This window comes from Lepisosteus platostomus, chromosome 7 (genome assembly GCF_059453375.1).
Source record: "Lepisosteus platostomus isolate fLepPlt1 chromosome 7, fLepPlt1.hap1, whole genome shotgun sequence".
NCBI lineage: Eukaryota > Metazoa > Chordata > Actinopteri > Semionotiformes > Lepisosteidae > Lepisosteus > Lepisosteus platostomus.
The window spans coordinates 58,019,068-58,033,240 of record NC_142617.1 but is presented as its reverse complement, the minus strand read 5'-3'; the positions used below and the strand labels follow the sequence as shown (position 1 = coordinate 58,033,240).

General features: G+C 43.2%; 1 protein-coding gene across 1 annotated transcript in view; it reads left to right on the top strand.

The window, feature by feature from the left end:
• Positions 1-11,756: 11,756 nt before the first annotated feature.
• igf1ra (insulin-like growth factor 1a receptor) overlaps positions 11,757-14,173 on the top strand; it is a 143,322-nt gene continuing 140,905 nt past the window's right edge. Inside the window, exon 1 of the mRNA XM_088641401.1 lies at positions 11,757-13,008. Coding sequence (XP_088497527.1) covers positions 12,915-13,008 — 94 coding nt within the window. The 5' untranslated portion in view covers positions 11,757-12,914. The remainder of the gene's footprint in view (positions 13,009-14,173) is intronic.

Genomic DNA, 14,173 nt, shown 5'->3' with positions numbered 1-14,173 from the left:
GATTCGTGTGTCAGCGCTCACGCTGTTAAGGACAACCAACTGTTGGCTTCGTACAAAAAAAAAAAGAGAATACGTTCGTGTACTGGTTACTTTTATCCGAAGCGGAGTTCAAAAAGAAAGAAAAAGTTGTTCTGATTTTTTTTTACAGTGTTCATTTACAAGACCCCTCCTCCCCCCCAACTAACTGCAAAGCGTCGGGCTTCACTACTCAGAAATGTGATTCAGAAGGAGTGATTTGCATGTGAAAAATCTCATATCGGTTAGTAAGGGAAGTCGTTTCAGACCCGTTCTCACAATCTGATTGGCAGTTATCAGCTCCACATTCTCACGGCATCGCTGGTAATGGATCCTCCAGTGAATTCAGTTTCCACGGAAACTAACCTTAACCCTACCTTGACCTGCAGTTTGCTCTCATCTCTTGAATTCCAAGCCCATCGACCGAGGGGACTAAGCCAAAAGACTTGACTGGCGGACATTCACGTGGTTACTGGAACGGGTCTGATTAAAGAGATAACTGCGATAGCTTTCCGCCAGTCGTCAACACCTGCTCGCACCTTGTGAGATGCCCTGTGCGGTCCTTCACCACTCATTCCTTCAGCTTATGTTGACGTTGCAAACTGATCTGCACGTATCTTTGGAAAATTCGATTTTAATTCAGTATGACACGCATATGAAATTGTGACTTCCATCAAAAACGTTGGGAAAAAAAGTAAATATCTTTTGCATGCTTATTAGGTGTGAATTTGAATTAACGGCAAACAGAATCAGCTAGTAACGCAGTTTTCGATATCAATATTATTCGTCTAAGTGTATGTACAGTGCCCTCCAGATTATTGGCACCCTTGGTAAAGATTAGCAAAAAAGACTATGAAAACATCTTTGTTGTTTATCAGCTTGATCTTACACTGAAAATATGAGCAAAATCTAACCTTTCAGTGAGGTCAAATTATTCAATAAAAAAAATCCTTATAAGAAATAAATATTTTTCTCAAAAACACACGTGTCACAATTATTGTCACCCCTGCATTTAGTACTTTGTGCACCCTCCCTTGGCCAAGATAACAGCACCGAGTCTTCTCTTATAATGCTGGATGAGGTGGGAGAACACATATAAAGGGACCTGAGACCATTCCTCCATACAAAATCTCTTCAGATCCTTCAGAGACCTTGGTCCTCGCTTGTGGACTCTCCTCTTCAGCTCACCCCACAGGTTTTCAATGGGGTTTAGGTCAAGGGACTGGACTGAAAACTGCAAAAGCTTGATTCTGTGGCCAGTGAACCATTTCCGTGTGGATTTGGAGGTATGCTTTGGATCATTGTCCTGCTGGAAGATCCAGCCCCGACCCAGTCTTAGCCTCCTGCCAGAGGCAGACAGATTTTGACCTAAAATCTCCCGGTATTTGATGGAGTCCATGATGCCGTGTATCCTAACAAGATTCCAAGGGCCTTTGGAAGAAAACCAGCCCCACAACATCACAGATCCACCACCACACTTCACAGTGGGGATGAGGTTCTTTTCTGCATGACCTTGACTCTTTTTACGCCAAACCCACCTACTGGTGTTTGCTGCCAAAAAGCTCTATTTTTGTCTCATTTTACCATAGAACCCAGTTCCAATCAAAGTTCCAGTGATGTTTAGCGAACTCCAGGCGCTAATATTTGTGGTTTGACGACAGGACAGGACGACAGGTTTTTTCTTGCAAACCTTCCAAATAGTTTGTTGGCATGGAGGTGGTGTCTAGTTGTAGTCTTGGAGACTTGGTGACCCCAGGATGCAACCACCTCCTGCAATTGTGCAACTGTGATCCTTAAAGAAAGTTTTGCCTCTCGAAACATCTTCCTCACTGTGTGTGTGGGCAAAATACACTTGTGTCCTCTTCCAGGCAAGTTCATCACAGCTCCAGTTGTTTGAAACTTCTTAATTATTGCCCAAACAGTGGAGATGGGTATTTTCAGGTGTGAAGCCATTGTCTGATTTATGGAGGTCAACAACCTTTTGTCTCATTTTATTTGTGTATTCTCTGGTCTTCCCCATGTTGATTGACGACTAAGGGTGTTTGGCCTGCGTGTCACCTCATATTTATACCCCAGTGAAACAGGAAGTCATGGATGACCACTTAAGAGTTCCTAAAGACTCAGGTGTGCTTAAGAAAGGTAAAATATGAATGGGAATAAATGTCAGTCAGATTTTGTTCATAGGAATTTCTAGGGGTGCCAATAATAGTGACACGGGTGTTTTTGAGAAAAATGTTGATTTTTTTTATAAGGATTTTTTTTTCTTTGAATAATTTTACCTCACTGAAAGGTTAGATTTCTCTCATATTTTCAGTGTAAGATCAAGCTGATAAAGAACAAAGACATATTTTCATAGCCTTTTTTGCTCCTCTTTACCAAGGGTGCCAATAATTCTGGAGGGCACTGTATATATTTAAAAAAAAACTACACTGGCGAATGAAATGTGAGAAAAAAGGAAGAAAAAAATACATCCAAAAATGTTCGGCCTTCGTTCAGACTTTGGATCCTGCAGTTTCGGACAGTGTTGGCAACATTGTACATCCACAATTGCGTAGACAAACAGTAGAGCAAGCTTTTGAAAATAATAATCCCATAAAACACAGCCATGATCGTTAGACGTTTAACTGAATTAAGTAGGAATCCGGTACTATTGTAACTGCCAATAAAAAAAAACAATCAGTAAAAATTAGTTTTACATCATATAAAGTGAAATACATAGCTTAAATCTCTAATCTTTATAGTGTTGTAAAAATGTATCAAATACAGCCTATTTATAGAAAAGCACGGCGCCCGCAGGCAACACTGGCTCAGTGGTGCTTTCGGTGCGTTGTGGATGAATGGAGATGCAGAATCCCGATCCATGTCTTTGAATGAAACTCCATGCCCCGTTTTCCTTTTCGCCGCCGTGGACCGTGTGTCATAGGCAAAATATGTGCACATAGAAAATCTGGAGTGGGTACTCGTTTTGTTCCACGTTCCGGATCTGCTAATGGCTGTTTGTCCTGTATCCTTAGCAAGGCATGACCTGGTTCCTCTTGCACCACCACAGCTGTGCGCAAAACGCCAAGTAAATCTCCTATAATAAGCGGTATATTAGTATTGTGGGAAGTGATACAGGTGGAGATGTTATTCTACAAATTCCAGATGCTTTCGGGTTCTCGTTCAAAGGGTTATGAAATTATCGGCCGAGAGCTGGGTTAGCAGAGAGGTCTGTCGGCCTCTCTCTGGACGGATAACACTAGAGCAGTACTGGATTGATGTGACGATATATAAACATGCACAGTCTTAGATATTTTACGAGCCCTTCAAAAGAAACAGCCTCTGGGCATGTTTGTTTCCTAAAAAAAATTCGTACGGACGATAATATCTGTGCAACCGTCTGTTTCTTCGTTCATTTTTATTTAAATTACCATGGACGCACATATTTAAATCTGAAATCTTAGAATCTAAAAAATCTCAATCCTAAATCTAAAATCTAAGATTTTATTGAAATTTAAATTTAGGATCTAAAAGCCCAAATCTGAATGACAGAAAGTCGGCCGGTACACCTGTGCTCTTGTTGTAGCACGGCGGAGGTCCCGCTGGTCTGCCGGAGCTTCACCCTGGCGGGGGGTCAGCGAGGTGGGCACTCGGGGGTGACACGGGCGAGTGTCCGCGTCCACGCTGGTGGAGCGACGGGGTGAATAAGCAAGCAAGCAGGCAGGCGGAAGGAAAAGTTGCTGAAGTCTGTTCGCCCAGTCTCTCCTCCTGTTTACCTTAGTTTAAAAGGTCAAGGAATGGCGCCATTACAGTTCTACACACGTAAAACCGAGCCTCGCTAATGTTTTTTTTTTTAATCTACATGCAGAATTGAACGTGGTTTTTGAAATATGTGGTCTTACTTAGAAACGGGGGGGATATTTGCCACGGAGCTGGATGTGCGCACCGTATTTTATCTCCTTAGCAAAGGAGATGGAAGAACTTTTCAAACAAATGACTTGCATTACCCCTGTAGCGTGAACAAAGACGCTTTAGCTGTTGTAGATATTCATCTACTAACAGCAGCATTTTAACAGCATGTACTGACTAGGCAAAAAAACAAAGCCTGTGACCTTATACTCTAAGGTGAACCCTCCTCGTTTGTTAAACCTTGCATAATACAGGCCTATGGGTTAACTCTTAACAAAACGCAGAGAGGAGAGGATGGTGAGAGAGTTCCCTGCGGCTGCGCTGGGGTTCCGGACCCGAACGCGCGCGACGGCCCAGTTTGGATGTGGTGTGGTGGCCGGGCTCGCTCGGGGAGTATCAGCAGGGCCAGCTCTGCCCACCAGGAGCAGGGCTGCCACAGCACGCAGAGAGTCCCGCCGGTGTCGCGCTTGGCCCAGCCTGCCCTGACCGCGCTGCGACGAGCTGCGGGAGCGCGCTGGAGGAAGACTGGGCAGGGACAGCGAGGAGCGGCGCTGGTGCTGCTTTCGGCAGGGAGCGGCATAAATCTTATCACAAAGAGATGGTGTCATGTCTTGGCCCTCACGCCGCAACGCTGGGAAAGATGTCAGAGTCCCCCAGTTGTTTTACATTAGTGACTCCAAATGGGGCTGCCACAGCTATTCAACAATCGCCAAACGAACAGAATTTAATGTCTGCAGTGACAGACCTGCACAGTGAAAGTATCGTTTGCATTCTCCCACACTCGAATACCCAAATAAGGGAATAATAATATCCCATGTCAAGTCTCCTTTCCACTGTGGGATTCGTGTTTAAAGTGAAGCCCCCCTCTATTTCAGCCACTAGCAACCTATACTTACTTATTTGTAACTCTTCTTAAACAGTCATGTTCATATGCTGCCAAGTCTTGGATAGGCATTGAAACAGACAATAAGTTGGAGAAAACTCACAAACAGGGAAATTTGCAAACAGGAACAAATGGTCTGTACTGCAAAACTACAGGAAGCAGTGGGACTGGCATTATAAAGGCAGGTGTCGTAAGGAGGGATACCTTCAAATGCCATTTGTGTCCATTTTTCCAGCAGACTTCCGGTGAAAACCTTTCAGAGACCTCTCTGTGTGTTGGTAGTTTGAGGAGCTTAACAGCACCCACATGCTGACATTACCCACCTGTTAGGCTGTAAACAGGCAGTCCTCAGACTCTGCCTCAAACAAGTTGCATAACAGCTTCTCAGAACATTTTTACATACCTGAAGAACTGTTTCAAAACAAAAAGAGGCCATCTGCAGTGAAAAGGGTGATCTTTCAGTAGTTAATACATCCAGGGAGTTCATTGTGCAAATTCTTGAAAGTAGACAGGGTATCAGCTTGTTCCAGACTCCCACAACCCTTGGTGTAAGGAAGTGCCTCCTGTTCTCTAGTTCTGAATGCACTTTCCCATTTCCACTTCAATCTGGATTCCACTTGTGCAGTTCATTGAAGTATTGAGGCCTATTTCATACCTTAGTGATTTGGTTTCTATCTATGGGTACTGTACTCAGAATTAATTATTTTAATACTTAATTGCATGTATATAGAGATTTTCATCCCAAAGGTGCAGAAGGGAGAATTTGAATCACCTATTGAATTAAGGGGGAATTCTAGGGAGGTCAGACTGTGACAGCCCAAAGTGGAATTTAGTTAGGACATCAGGGTTAAAGCCACTACTCTTAGAAACAGTGCTATGGGTTTTCAATAACCAAGTAGTCAGGGTCTTGGTTTAATGTCTCATTTGAAGGACAGGATCTCCCAGAGCACAGTGTCCCCAGTCACCACATAGGATCGTCTGTCTGGCGGTTCTGGTACAGAGGGAATTCTGCCAGAATTTCCAGACAAATGCTCTGATACACTTCAGTGAGGCACTGTAGTCATTCTCTTCCTACTTCTAAAGCACTTGGGTTGAAAAGTGCTGTAAAGAGCAAAGAGTTATGAATTTGTATGAATTATTTCTGTCATGTGCTCCTTCAATAGCTTTCAGAGGTACAGAAAATCTATTCTATAACACTGTCTTTGAGGTCTGCTTGAAGCAAACACAGATGAATGTCTTTGTGTGACTTTTCCAGAGTGGCACAGTAACAAACCTGAGCCTACTGAGACCAGAAATCAATCAAGTCACATCCTGCAGACTGGTGCCTCATTTCTCAAACAAAATCAGCCGATTGAGCCTCATGTGGAGAAAAGAGAACCAGGCTGTATTATCAATAGGAGCACACTTACTGACCTTCTGTGTCTCCTGGGATAGTACAGTGAAACAGGCTTCAAAGCAGGCCTGAAGCCCTCCAACGCTCCAGTTCAAGAGAAGAAAAAAACACAGAACTCATGTATAACATCACAATCAACAGGTTTACAGATTGGAAACAAAAAGTCACTTAGTCAATGCCTCATGTGTACCTGTCTGAAACCTTATCAGGGCCCCTCAGCATAGTCCAACTAATTAAATGACAACGACCTAATGTGTTTTTGGAAACTTTTTTCCAGGAATTATGGTGTCTGCACAGGCATGAATGACTAAGGCTGTGGTAAAACCTGGAACGGCTTAAACCACATTGTAACTGGAATCTTCGCTCCGAGTGTGCGGGACACGAAGCCGCACTGTGGCCTCCTTGATATCTGGGGGAACGTCTGCAGGTGATGACCGTGATCTTCCTCCCCCCAAGTCGCTTTTCGAGGTGCCGAATCGACTGCTCCCGCTCCATTTTGCTGTTGTCAGTTCTGTAGCTTTTCAAACACCTTTCGGCTCGGGAACATCCGCTCCTCCTGCATGCCTCTCTGTCTACAGTGTCGTTAAGCAGACAGTGATTCATCAGGTAATGAAACACAAACCACAACAAACACTGCAAACAGGAGCCTTGCTCTGGTGAGGTCATCCTGTCCTGGCTTGCTGGATTTTGCCCCATAATTGAGCTTCTATTCCAACCAACATGACAACAGAGATTTTGTTTGCCAAACCTTCACCAGAATGGTGCCTCTAGAGCAGGCTAGGTGAGTTCAGCGAGCGGGTACTGCAGGAGGTGTTGCCTACAGTAAGTATTCTGTTGGGCTACAGCCTCTCATATGATAGGGTGTTCCTGATTCATATGCTCATAAAATAGCTTCAGAGTTTTCATTAATTACCTACCTCAGGTATGCCTCTCAGGTGAAATACCACTGTGGGAAAGCCTCAGGTGTCCTACTGCAAATATTGCAGTAAAGTAAGCCCATGTCCATTATGATAAGCGCTATATAAGTGTAAGCAATTATTATTATTATTATATTTTGCAATGGTGTTGATCATGGCTTTCTGCACTATTTTGGAGTTTACTATGGTAGAGTTCTTTAACTGTTATCATCATCGCCCAATCCTACAGCACTTAGTGGAAGTAAATTCTGTAGGACTTTTGCAGAGTAAACTGTGGTATACCATTACTTACCAAAGGTAATTATGGTTATTAGAGAATATTACAGGGATTGTTGTAGTGGTTCTTTATCAGGGCTAGCTGTCCTGATCTGCAGAGATAATACTTCAGCTGTGGAAGGATGACATGTTACTGCACATTTCTGCATGAAATTGCACATGAATATGCGTGTTTAATTTTGTAGACCCCCCCCAGTTAGAATTTGCCTGCTACATCAGAGCCACTGCCTTCTCTGTCATCCCCATGTCACCAGTGGGTGAGCTGCTGTTTTCCAGGATGGTTCTGACATGAGGGGTGTGGGAGTCTGGAACAGGCCTGCCAGCCATGTTGCCAAAGCCGATAACCTGGCTTGTTTCAGGAAACAGCTGAATGGGATGCTGGGATCAATTAGCTACTCGCTAGCACATGGCCGAAATGGACTCCTGGTTTGTGCCTTCGATATGTTCTTGCGAGGGGGACCAGCGACAAATAAGACGGTTCTCCAATATGTATTGTCCCCTTAATAAAATAATAAAATGTTTTTTGCACTCTGTTTTTGAAAGTGAAGTGTTTAACATTACAACCATGTTGAACTTTGCAAAAGCCTTTAATCTGCTGAAGAAGAATCAAGAGTATCAGGAGGATGAAAGAAGCCTAAGAAAGCTGAATGATGAAAGGACGTAAGCCCACTGTGGAATGCCTTGTTTACTGACATCCAAAGCTGCTAAATAAATTTTGGCGACAAAGGTGCATTTTAGCGGAGACTACAGTCCACAACTGGAGACAGCATTCAGACTTTTTGAGTCCATATAATAGGATCACCTTTTTTAAAGTTTGTTGAAATGATTCCTCTTGTCAGCATTTACAAGGACCGCAAACAGTGCTAAATGTCAATGGTGAGTGGAGGCTGAGATGAAAAACAAAATGTGCAGTGGGACACAACTGCAAGCAACAAAGATGTCTGCTTCCTACTTACTCTTGCATAGTATGATGAAATACTGGCATTTAAAGTTCAACTCTTAACTCACATTTATAAGTTGTTACCACCTCTTTCATTTTAAAAAATCATTTTGAACTACAGTAAAAATCCCTTTTTTTGTCTGACCATCTAATGTATCTGTCTGTCTGGGGGGCTGGCGGTCTGCACAATCTCCAGGCAAACGCGATGTCTAAATGCTGTTGGAGATAATAAGAGCAAGAGTTATAAGCCCTGCAGAAGTGCCCTTCATCTACACAAACAAAACTCTCATTCCCCCTGACAGCAGAAAGAGAACTGTAAATAACACCGATATCAGCATCAGGTACCTCATGAGTCATATTCAGCTTTTAATTCAAAAGCTTAAGCTGTATTTAGCCTCCCATTCAAATCTGTGATTATGATAATAGAAATTGACACATAATTGTTTCCGCATTGATGCTCCTGTTTTAACTGTTTCATGCTTGTCTGATGATTGTGTGCACTGTTTCACATATATTCATCTAGATATTTGACGTGTATCCGTCAAATACACGTGAATCGCAATAATTCTCTTCACACAGACCGTTGCAAGGGGATTTGGAGTTTTAGTTGCTGATGGACTGATTGTTCAGGTGGATGGTAATAGCGCTGGCAATCACCCCTAAACTACGTATTAAATTTCTCCAGTGAATATCATCTAAAAGCACAAAGTGCGTGCAACCAACCAGTTCAGGCAAATGAAATCAGGTGCCTATAGTCTGAATCAAGGCACTGAGGACTTCTCTCACTGTATTTCACAACACAGCTGGGTGAGATGCTTCCATCAATTAGCTACTAGCAACCAAACTGCTTCTTCAGAATCTTTCCTATGTTTGAGGCAGGATTCTGTTACCCATACCAAAGTCAGTTAACCTGTCATTTCTTATTATTCATTACACTGAATATTACATTGCACTACCCTTGAATTTTTTTCACACTTACAAACATATCATGTATAGCCAAATATAAAACTTTATAAGCTTACTAGAATATATATGATTGCAAGAGCTGGCCATCTTGGTGAAGAATGGAGATGGAGTAAGCTATATGTCATTACTGAAAGGTGCTGTGTGAAATACTCTGTTGTTTGGGGCAAAGACGTAGTGCAGACATGCTCGGAGTGCCAGGAGAGCTGGCTCATTGTCAAGTGGCTCCTCCAGGGCTGATCCGGGCGAGGGCGCTGACTCAGGAGCACGCGCTCGACATCGTAGAAAACACTCGGTTCAGCAACAACCACACAGCTATTGCCACTGACCCCGCACTTGTCCAGTATGTGCTACGCTGAAAGCTTGGAGGCTGTGCTTCACCTCTACTCATGAAGGACTGAGAATTGGCTGCTTCGAACTGAGGTCAACAAACTGTACAATGACACAGTTTGGTTACATGACAATGTTACACGGACGGTTGTCAGTCGTCTGGTCGAACAGGAATAATGTCCTGTTCAATCCTCCATCTCCACTGCTCAGCTCCTTCATCCTGTAACATCTGCTATGACAGGTGTGACCAGAGGTGGCCAGTCCAACAGGTGTTATATTGTAAGTGGCTCTTGCATCGGCAATTTGTAAAGACGTGGAGCAGACGTGAGTTTTCGATTTCGTAAGTTAATTTGTTCGGTCAAGTCACAAATGTGCCAGCTGTGGTACTTGAAAGCAGCAAGGTTGGGGGATTTTCTTTTCAAATTACCTCTAAACTACCTCCAGTAATTGCATAAATCACCTGCTTACTTGGACAAAATTAAATTCTTCCAAGGATTTAAAACTTTCTGATTCAGGGGGACCTGTAATACCTCCCGGATTGCAGCCCTTCAGAGCTGGTCTGCTCTGTTCTTGCTATTCCAGAAGGAGTTACTCATTACAAATTCCTTCTTTCACTTGTCATACTTCTTGCTGTGTCCATGCAATATTATGCTGCTGAACAGTGTTAACTGGATCAAATAAAGATGTTATTAAATAAGATGATGGATGTAATCTAAACCAGTGCTTCTCCACTTTTGAGGTACCAAGGACCATCGCTCTGAGGCCTCTGAGGGCTGCTGAGGGTCAGAACTGTCCCGACGCTAGAAGACACTTCAATGGGCAGTGTTACGGCAGAGACTGGTCGTTATTGCTCCAGGCAGAAACCTGGCTCTAGACGGTCATGTGATCAGTTGTTCACTAAAACATGTTTTAACAAGGAAAGTTACATCAGGGTGATGTAACCCGTAAACAACATATCTCCCGCAAATCATTCTGTGACACCATTGTGTACACAAGGTAAGTGGAGTTTAAAACAAGAGCTCAGGAGCAGGTCCAACCCTAACCTTGCCCACTCCTATGGATATGCCCAGAAGACAAGGACAAGTTCGCTATTCCAATCACGCCACCTCTCCCCCCTGATCAGGTTATTGAAATGCTACCTCTTGACCTCAGTGCCCTCCAGTAGGCACCAGCTCTCCTGTCAGGCACCGGTCAGCATGTGGAGAGACAGGTGGAAGAAGCACATGCCAGGACCGGGCTTGCTGGTCTCCATTCACTCTGTGTGGCGCAGAATCTGCGGTGAAGTCAAGCCTTGAAACATATAGACTGGTGACAGGTTATTCTTTCTTATTCCTTACAGCGTTATCGCTGGCAGCTGCGCAGGCAGTGTGATATATTCATTGCCTCTAGTTTGCTGGATGCTACCTTGTGCGAGGCAGTCTGGTGATGGCCCAATCATCTTGTCTGCAAAGCCGGCGATCTGTGTTTAACGTCTGGCTCTCCTATTGAGTAACACTGTTGTTTAAAACTTTGCATGCTTTTGCTATGACTTAAAAAGGTGTTTTCCATGAGTGCAAAGAGTAATAGCAACATACTCTTTTCCAAAATATTTCGTTATAATGACTGGTTTATTTAAGTGCAATGAATCACATAAATCAAACGTCTGGGTTTATGTGGGAGCTTGTGATCAAAACCTGAATAAAGTGGAAGTGAAAAGTAAAAACTTTGGTCGTTCTGGGCTGTATGTAATAATCATAAAATTGTGTTGTTTTTTGCTGCATCATAAAGCTATTTAGTTGTGCTGTGAGCACATGTACAGTATGTATCTGTCACTGCATTCCCCTGAGCACGTTGCACAACTGCATACAATGCGGTAAAACTCTTTTTAGTATGCTTGGTTAACACCATTCATTCTTCCCGATTTACATTTAAAATTGGTTGGTAGCGAAAACAGCCACGGGGCTGTAGACAAATACCAACGCTAACTCCGTGATTTATCTGTCCCGGAGGTTTTCTGATAACTCCGCGTTTGACTGGGCCGAGATAAAAGAAATACTGTCGATGCAAACCCAAAAAGAAGAAAAAAAAAGATCAGAGGAAAACAACATCCGAAGGAAAACCAGTTTCTTTCGGCGTGGAGCGGAGTGGCCAGACGGGGAGACTCCATGCCAGCTTTTCCCGTCTGCTCTAGTTAGCGTATGTGTGTGTGTCTGTGTGAGAGCAGGCGACTTGTTTACAGCGCTGATTCCAGCGGGCAGACACAGACAGTGGAGACGGGTGAGACCGTAGCCACGGGAAAGTAGACCGCTTCACCTTCAGCTTTCTCTCCCCCGGTTCAGAGAAAGAAGGAAGGAGGAGGAGAAGAAGAAGAAGAAGAAAGAAAAAAAAAACCCCAACAACAATACGACGGCGTGCCGCTGCATTTGCAAATTTCGACGGAGACCTTTTTTAATCTCTGTTCCTTTTCAGCGTGGGAGAAAGGGATAGATACATCCACCGCAAGTCACAGAAAAGACGGAGCGGGCGAGAGAGAAAGAAGGAAGGAGAGAGAGAGGGAGAGGGACAGGGGGAGGGGGTACAGTTGGTGAACCATTTTTGTCCTGACGGATATTTTGGATGGAGCTCAAGCCGTAGAGAGAGAGAGAGAAAGGGGGAGGGAGAGAGAGACAGACAGACTCGGCGAGAGAAGGAGTTGTATTTTCATTCATTTTGTCCCCCCCTGCGTTTCTCGCCGAAACCCGGAGCCCGGCCTCGGGAGGGTCTTCCCCGCGTCTGGCGGATCTTGCAAATTGTAATTGGGGGGAGAAACAGATAAACCGGAGGGGCACGACAAGACAGCGCGGCTGCTTCTTCTTCTGCTTGTTGTTGTATTTTTCTGTTTTTTTGTCTGGCGAGCGAGCGAAGTGTGCGTCTCCCCTCTCCGTGGTCTTTCAAGAAATGGAGGCTGAGGATGCGGACTATCAGCCGAGCGAAAGCTGCGACTCGCGTGTTTCGTTAGCAATCTTTCATGCGTTGTATTGTTGGCAAGCCTAACAAAGCCTTTTCCATCTCCAATTTTGTTTTTGGTGTGTGTGAGTTCGTTTGGAGAAGATAAATAAAGACCACAGGACACGAGCGATCACCTTAAAAGAGCAAGGATTTAAGTTTTTTTTTTAATTCTCCCGTTCTTCCTACCAGGAGTCAACAATAAGGAGAATTTGCTTCAAAGCCTGCTTCTCGGAAACTGAGAAGCGTTTTCTTGTTTTAGGGTTGTTTTTTTGGTTTGTGACGGGGCATTTTGAAACACTTTTTTATTTTTATTTTTTTTGGGGGGGAATTTTCTCAAGAGGAATGAGGTCTGGGACAGAAAGGGATATTTTGACCTTGTTTTGGGGTCTGTTGCTGTCTATCTCCGTGATCTCCCTATGGCCGGCTAATGGAGAAAGTAAGTACACAAGTTTTTATTTTCCAGCTACATAATCCCGTTCTTTCGTCTTATACATTAATCGTAAATGGAAAATGTATAACGTTTTTGAAAGCGTCTTCTGGTTGTTGTGGTTAGCTCGTTTACGTGCAGTTTGCTAGCTTTTGCTTAAAAATACGTAGTGTGAAGTTTGACCCCGAAGTTAACTTCTCTTTATCGCCTTTTCATTTATAACTAGCTAGCTAGACACTTCTGGGAAATTTTAATATGTAGGTTAGCACTGGGTTCAACAGTAAGGAACAACTGGTAATGATTTAAGACGAGGTGAAGCGTTGAAGTTTGAACAGGTGAGGTGCAAGTTGGACTTCAATCAGTTTGAATAGTTCACAGAATAAAACTTATTTTAAAGGATACTGTGAACGTTGTTTACAATTACAGTCTATGTTCAGTATAGAGTGTCATGCGGTTTATATTCTTAAAAGTGAATATACAAATGTTTAGCAAGCGTTTGGAGATAACCTCAATTTAACATCTTCATAACAATGCACCCGTGTTTTAGCGAAATGGTCTACCCGTTGCGTTTTGTATATTACGACTGATTTCAACTACCGAGATTACATTTTCAGATTTATGTTCTCAGTTTAAAAAATAATCCGTCCTAATTTATTCTGCATTTTATTTTTTTAGTAAATGCCAGTGACATTTCGAGTTAATTTCGTGTGTAATTATATATTTTCAAGGTTGTATTTGTTTTAATTTTAGTCAGTTAACCAGGCGTTTGATGGGTTAATCGAACAACTACACTTTTCTGATTTTATCTTGTCCCCTTAGTAATTTTGCTCTTACATGGAAAGTTTTGCGACAAATATTTCGCTCGTTTCGGGAGGTGTGAATGACAGCCCCGGTCAGCCTCGTCCAGCCCGACATGTGCGCTTTTCTGCCCAGTAAACCATTTTACTTGCACGGTTAGATGCCAGATCATTTTCATTTTTCTGGGCAAACAATTGAAATTATTTCTGACTGATTTTCTTCTTAGAAATAGTAACAGGACATGAACTCTTGCGAAGACCAGCCGTAAGTTCTTAATTCGATCTTCTGACTGGCATTGAACATAGAAATAGTTTTAAAAAGAACACGTTTCGTTGCTTGCTTTTTCGGTTGTACATTTTAATGCTAGACAGTTATA